Source organism: Halyomorpha halys, unplaced genomic scaffold (genome assembly GCF_000696795.3).
Source record: "Halyomorpha halys isolate HHAL.00 unplaced genomic scaffold, Hhal_1.1 Scaffold53.1, whole genome shotgun sequence".
In the NCBI taxonomy this organism is placed as follows: Eukaryota; Metazoa; Arthropoda; class Insecta; order Hemiptera; family Pentatomidae; genus Halyomorpha; species Halyomorpha halys.
This window is the reverse complement of record NW_027109243.1, coordinates 739,906-747,228: the sequence shown is the minus strand read 5'-3', so window position 1 is coordinate 747,228 and position 7,323 is coordinate 739,906. Positions and strand designations below refer to the sequence as shown.

General features: G+C 31.2%; 1 protein-coding gene across 2 annotated transcripts in view; it reads right to left on the bottom strand.

Moving 5' to 3' along the window:
• Positions 1-973: 973 nt before the first annotated feature.
• Positions 974-7,323, bottom strand: part of LOC106692319 (E3 ubiquitin-protein ligase MARCHF6) — a 22,914-nt gene continuing 16,564 nt past the window's right edge. For both annotated transcript variants that reach the window (XM_014438231.3, XM_014438218.3), the window contains exons 8-13: positions 5,735-5,935; positions 5,561-5,661; positions 5,364-5,483; positions 4,220-4,541; positions 2,946-3,210; positions 974-1,576 (exon numbers count right to left, since the gene is read on the bottom strand). In XM_014438231.3, coding sequence (XP_014293717.1) covers positions 1,317-1,576; positions 2,946-3,210; positions 4,220-4,541; positions 5,364-5,483; positions 5,561-5,661; positions 5,735-5,935 — 1,269 coding nt within the window. In that variant the 3' untranslated portion in view covers positions 974-1,316. The remainder of the gene's footprint in view (positions 1,577-2,945; positions 3,211-4,219; positions 4,542-5,363; positions 5,484-5,560; positions 5,662-5,734; positions 5,936-7,323) is intronic.

Sequence of the window (7,323 nt, the reverse complement as noted above, 5' to 3'; positions counted from 1 at the left end):
GAATAAGGATGAGACTGATAGATTACTGAGAAAATTTTTATATTTGATCATACAAAATTTGAAGTGGAGGAGAGACTAAATGCTTCATGCAGACAAATACTAAAATAATAACCAAACAACCTTTCTGTTTATAATGTATTGGAAAAGACATTGCAAGAGTCTAAGAAAAAGATTCTTATTACTGTTAGATATATTATTTAAAAGTATCAGTCGGACTGATAGGGTTCTTCATAATTCAATACAGTTGAATGTTGACTGTCATTGTGACTGACCATTTGGCAGTTCCTTAAACTCCATTTATGCCAAGCAATTCTTCAGTTTTGAGTCCTTCACTTTTCTCCTCAACTCTACAAAAAAATGTTCTTTCAATGTAGGTGTTATCCTTGATTACCATATGAACAATTTTTTTTTTTTCATTTTCTCCCTTCAAAATTTGATATAAGTGAACATTATTAATACAAGTAGTATTTAGACTTAGTGAAAATTATTATAAAGTACGAAGTGACTCAGAAGCCCCAAGTTTGGAAAAAAATCTATCTATATTTGGACAAACATGGTATTTTAAAAATTTATTAATAATAGCCATGAGGACAATTAATTATGAGAACAAATCTAAGTCAATTTATTAAACTTTTAACAGTGTTCCAATATACCAATATGACTAAAATAATCAAAACATTTAATTTTCAAATGACAACAATTCAAATATTAATTTCGTCTTCAAAAGCTTTACTTTCTAATAAATGTTCAAATCTAATTGAGCACAATCCAATCTGGCAAAAATGAAATACAATTCCATATAAAACAGATATTTACTTTTATTTTAAAAATAAAAATGGATTGAATAAAATTTAATTAATGTACAATATATATTTTTAAAAAGTAATAAAATAAAATAAAAACTTATTGGCTACTTAACAGACTAAAACACAGACTTCAGAGTAGGAAAAAATAACAATAATCTAAAAAAACATAACATTAAATAAGTTTATTTTCTTCTACACAATCCATAATATATACATAGATAGTGTTATCACTAACATTATGGCTCATCTGATACTTCGCTTACTTACTCGTCATCGTTAATAAATACACAACCGTGGTTAACATTTCTTCAATTTGAAGGAAAGTATCTGTTAATGGATACGGTTATATAAATATCTAAGACAATTGAAGAACATGGTGAAAATGGAAAAGGAAAACAAACACGCTAACACCTATATATTATTATGTACAGATTTATGTATATTTATATATATATATATATATGTACCAACATACAGCAGCAATATATTGTATCAAGTGACCATTGTGATCTAAGTTGTCTGTGACACAGGCTGCCTGTGATGGTAATTGACCAGGCGCCTGCCTACAAGGTATTTGTCGTTCTTGATGTGTTCGTACAGGCGAGAGAACTGCCGCACCTGGAAGTAGACGAGGGCTGCAACGGCAACCACCACGAGGACCGTAGGATAGATTCTACGAGCCACGAGTAGTCTTATCGTCGGGTTTGTCACAAATAGTGGAACGATCGAATGAGCAACAACGTATGGCACTGCTAACGCTAGGGACAATCCTACAGAAACAAAATATTTTGAAGAAATTTAATCTCAAAATAAAAAAAATCTCATTAGAATAACCTTAATTTTTTTTTTACTTTATTAATTTTATTCACAATTGTAAATAATATTTTATAACCAGCGAATGAGATGAATGAAAAAACAATGTCATAAAGCATAAGGCCATCCAACGATACCTCTCCATTGAAATGGAAATATGAAGATCAATTTAGAAGGTCCCCTATTCCAGCCCCTTTGTTAACGTTGTCTTGTATCCAGTCTCAAGTTGATAGTCCTTGAATTAGAGGGTTGGTGTGTCATGAAAGCGTTTATACAGTGATTTAGTGGTTGATTGTACGTATGGAGTTTGTCAGTTCTTGTTACTGATGTAAAGGGGAGCGGTACTGATCAGTCATGAATTATTGTAAAAATAATTCTGTATAATTTTTAAAGAATTCTAAAAACTAATATTTTGTTCACATATCCCCAAACCTACTTTCTTTAACATACCTATCTTTGAAAATGGCTCATCCATTTTGAATAAATAAAAGGATTATTTCTAAAATATAAATTTTATTAAGAGAATCAAAATAGGGGCATTTAAAAGCAAAATTTTGTCATTTTCCTCAGGAACGAACAATTGACCTAGAATCTGGAAGGAGACTATAGAAAATTCAGGGTAGGGAAACACAGCTTTGATAGAAAATACTTAAAGAAAAAAAATAAATGGATTGAATAGATCATAAAATATTTTAATTTAGAAATGGTTGTTCAAATAACTACCATACTTTTCTAAATAAATTAAAAAGTTAAAACTACATATTGACACACTTATGTTTTCAAAATGGTTTGTTCAAATTGTTTAAATAAAAGAAGCATTTATAAAATGAAAATTTTTTTAAGTGAAGCTAGAGGTGTGCATTTAAAGAAAACCTTTCATAAAGTTTTTAACAATGAAAAAAATTAATTTTTTTAACTTAATATTTTTCGAACTTAAAATATTTTTTTGGCGAAAAAAATGCATGCATATCTTTGAATGGTATTCTTCATGTTTTAAAGATCAGAAGTATTTATGTAAATAATTGAGAACTCTAAAACTCTTAGGGAGCTACCAGAACTCTAAAATAATTTCGAACATTTAAAGGATGGGAGACCAACTTTATAGAGGTCAGCCATGAGCCTTGAATAGAATAATGTGGAAAGAGATCACAGAAAGCTGAGGGTGAGGAAACATTGCATTGATAATACTTGAAAAAAACAAAAAAAAAACATGTAAATTAAAAGGATTCTAAAACATGTAAATTAAGAAACAAAGTGTTTAAGAAATAACCATGCTTTTAGGATAAATGAAAAAGTAAAAACTAAATATATATTAAACCTACTCACCAACTATAACAGGGGCAGCTAGTTGAAATACTACCCTCCTGAGGTCGATAGCCCTCACACCGTCTCGGTACACTGCCTCGAGGCCTCGCCGTAGACCCCAGTCGGGACCCATCATCGTCACGGCACATGCTATCTTCGTGTACAGGACCCCAAGGGCCCAGTCCTGCCACAGCCAAGGCACTGGCGACTGGTCAAGGGGCACCCTGGCCGGGCTCACCAGTACCACTTCCAGCAGCAGTCCGGACAGCAGAGGAATCACACCCACCTGAGGGAGAAATAGTATATTATATAGAAGAATTATAAAGTAAAACTATATACAGATCAATTTAGACAAGGGTGTATTTTACGTGAAAGCGAACTCAGAGTTTAAGTCACTGGGGAAAACAAAAAAAAATTATATATAACATTTTCATTTTATTGAAACTTGGTTTTAATTGTTTATAATATAAACAATTAATTTTTTTATAATATAAAATAATTTCTATCCAAGTTAAGTTTCAAAACACTCTTTATTATTTTTTTTAAAGTCCAATGTTTAGGCATTTTGGCAATCCTCGAGGACAATATTAAATAAAAATTTACGATCACATCAATAATTTAAAAACTTTTTGCAAGCTATTCAGCCCAGGTTATCAATTTCAGTCATATAACCCTATTTGGTAACTCTTCATATTAAATATTAAAACTTTTAATTACAGATCAACTTAGCACTATTATCACTTAGACTTTTTGCAGGCAATCTTTCTTATCACAATATAAGGAGAAAGTGTTAAGTTGATCTAGAATTAAAAGTTTTAAAATTTAACGTGAAGAGTGGCAAAATAGGGTAATTTGAATAATAAAAAAAAAAACATGCTCACGCTCTCTCACACACCATAATACCAAACTAAGATTTTTCAACTCAGAGGAACCATATATACTTTAGATGAATATATTTTTCCGTCGAAAACTTGAATTCAAAATTACATAAGTAAGTTAAAGTATAATTCAATTCATGAAGACTTCTTATCCAAAACAACAAAATTTCTAGATATTAGTGGAATCGATTTGACTGTCATTTCCTACAACTTTTAAGTCACTTTGTCTTATGTTTACAAAACAGAACATTATAAATGTAAAAAAATATTTTAAAGGAAAACTTCATTCAGAGTAAACTTGGATTTTGATATAACTAGATATCAAGTTTACCATTTCTTTTCGGAATTATTTTATTAAGATATAACTAAATTAAACTGCATTAATATAATTAATTTTAAACATAATGAAAACTATACCAGCAATAATGTTGCAATAGCACATTTAGCAGCAATGATGCACCAAGTCTTAACAGTCTCGGCGAGGTGGCCTCGCCAGCAATAAAGTAAAGAGAGAGAGCGAGCAGTAAGCCAGCAGAGGTAAGCTCCAGCCGCGGCAGTGTAGAGCTCGTGGACAGGAACAGGCTTAGGACCGCCGTGGTAGAGGGCCATCAGACGTCGTCCGAGGAGCACTGGAACGGTCAGTACAGCCAGTGAGGCAGCGGCAAGTGAAGCACATGCTAGTAGCACCAGGGCGGCAAGTCGTGCGGCGAATAGTGGTGGAGCGGTATATGGCTGGTATCTGAAATAATTATTTAAAAAAAAAATTAATTGTTTAAAAAAGTTCTTTTTAATTAGGAAGTAAATAACTCTCTCTCATTTTTTTGTTTTCATTATTTAGTAGAACATTATTAACACCCTGATTACTGATTTATATAAATATAAAACTCTTCATGTCCACTGAGTCTAAATAATATAAATTTTCCAGGTTTTTTTTCCCAAATCGATCATATTTTTTACCTCATAAGACATACATCAGATTTAATCAATTACACATTATTCACTGCCATCACCTTTTAAATTATTAAATCAATATTAATGCATCTCTTGATTTAATGCAACATAGTTCCATAATAACATAGTAAAATATTCCAAAATTATTTTTGAACACTAAGATACAACAAAGTGATAATAAAAAAGGCTTATCCGTTATTTAAGGTTTATTCGTTTGTTAAAACAATTTAGCCGATGCCAGGGTATTGCAAGACAAAAAGGTTAGTCCCCTTGCAAGTGATATAGGACTGTCACTCCCTTCAGGTTTTAGAGGGGTGGGTCGGGGCGAGAAGGATTGCTAGACTAACTGAATTAGTCTAAATAAACAACTAAAAACTAAAATAAATAGAACTAAATTAAAAACAACAAAGTCAAAAATCAAAACCCACATAACTTTTTGTTTTGTATAACCGGGTAAATGAACTAGAGTGACCAACCTTTCCTCTTTAAGATGATCCTTATACCTGACTTTCCTAGTAACTGCAATTTCTAATAAGCAAGTTATACTGTATCAACAAATATCAAACTTCATTAAATTAAATATAAATTTATAGCAATATTATTAACTCACCCAACTGGGCCAGGTCGTTGCAGCATGGCATGGTGGACAGCACCCAATTCCGGCAAAGCTTCCTCAGGTTCAGCAGCACCAGCCGGTGGCTCTGCCGCTCGTTCACCAAGCACGTATGATCTAGGTGCAAACAGATATATCTTAAATCCACTGACTAGGTCATAATACAATAATATAGTAGTTTAAGACAAAGCTACCTTAAACCGAGAAGCCAAGAGGCCCCGACACACCAATAATGAATAGCTGCTTTTAGCCAAGCACGAGTGTGGGATTGTTCAAGCAGGGCAGGAAGGATCACCTAAAACACAGAATTTAATCATTTTTAAAAACCCTTCAAGTGGAAAAAAAAGCCAATTTGAATCATTGTTTACTTGAAGCAGAAGTAGTTCTAGGGAAAGTTCATCCAACTGAACATCAGAATGAAGCGAAACGGTGTAAGGTAAAAAGCCAGGGGCAGCCCAGCGGAGAATTCTGACAGGCAACCACAGCATCAACAACACTGCCGAGCCAAATATCACAGCTGAAGCTACCAATCTACGGACGTGGCGACCCATCGGCAACTGGATCATTTCCTACAAAATATTAAGCTGTTAAGTGATCCTCAAATAAATGAACGAGTTTTTCATCCTAGAAACTATTTACAAGTTACAAAAAAAGCATATTAAAAAAAAAATTGAGTATTTGCAATGATAGATAGCAATCACTGCTTGAAGAACCGAAACAGTTTAAAGATAGAGGATTACAGAAGGTCAATGGTAAGACTTAAGAATGTTCATACATAAAATTATCAAAAGCATGTTCATAATATAATACAGAGATATTTTTATATTAATGGAGATGATGAAAAGATTATAAATGTAAATCGTTACCATGAACAAATCAAAATTGAGAATAAAACACTTATATAAAACAAGATCATTATTCTATTAAATGAAATGAGTTTGTATGAAAAAGATGGTGTAATATTTTAGGCGAATAAGTGTCAATAACTTCAAGATTTACACTATAATTCTTAGTTAATAATTATTTACAATTTATAGATGATTTCCTCATTAAATCGAAATATTTTATGACACCTCAGTATGAGATATTTTATGTATCAATTTGCAGTTGGATACATTTGATAAGTAAATGACATTTTTAAATCCATTAGAGCATGATTTAAGTTTGTAATGCAAAATGTTAAAATAATTTTTAGTGATATTTGAATTTTAAGATTGTAAATTTCACTAGGTCATGACTTGATGAATTCCAATTATTTACCTCAAATGTAAACATTTGAAGACAGTATAGTGTATATACAAACAACAAATGCTTATAAAACTTAAATATTCATCTGTAAAACTAAACTGAGATTTGTTAAATAGGAAGGAATTCATAAAGTTTTGTTTATAACAGAAATTTATATCCAAATAATGAAATTAGTTTAAAAAAAAAAACACATTAAATTTTTAACTAATATAGGTTACTACAGAAGGCAGTTCTTTAGTTCAGAAAAGGAAATAAGAGTTGGTTATGCCTTTAACCTATATTCTATGCTTAATTGGATTGAGATTTAATCAGTGAAAAACCTTTTAACCAATCAATTGTCTGTTCCTACAGTGAAGTATACTTGTTCTAATAATATATATTATAGCCATGGTTAGAATAAATTTAAAAAACAAATAATTGATATTTACTAGTGTCTACCAGTGGTTGAATGTGTGGAAGCTAAAGAAATGGAAATATATTTAAAAAGTATCATAACCTTAATTTATATTTATCAATTAATTAATTTAATATCCAAAATAGTCTCAACACTATATATTTATTTATTTGTCCAACGTTTCGGCCCTTCCAACCATCCTCAGGGACATCTTCAACATAAATTTCCTCTCACATTAATTGTTTTCTCCTTGCAGGCTATTTTGCCCAGGTCAATATCTTTATTTAAGTCAAAAACCTTTCTATTTAAAATTTT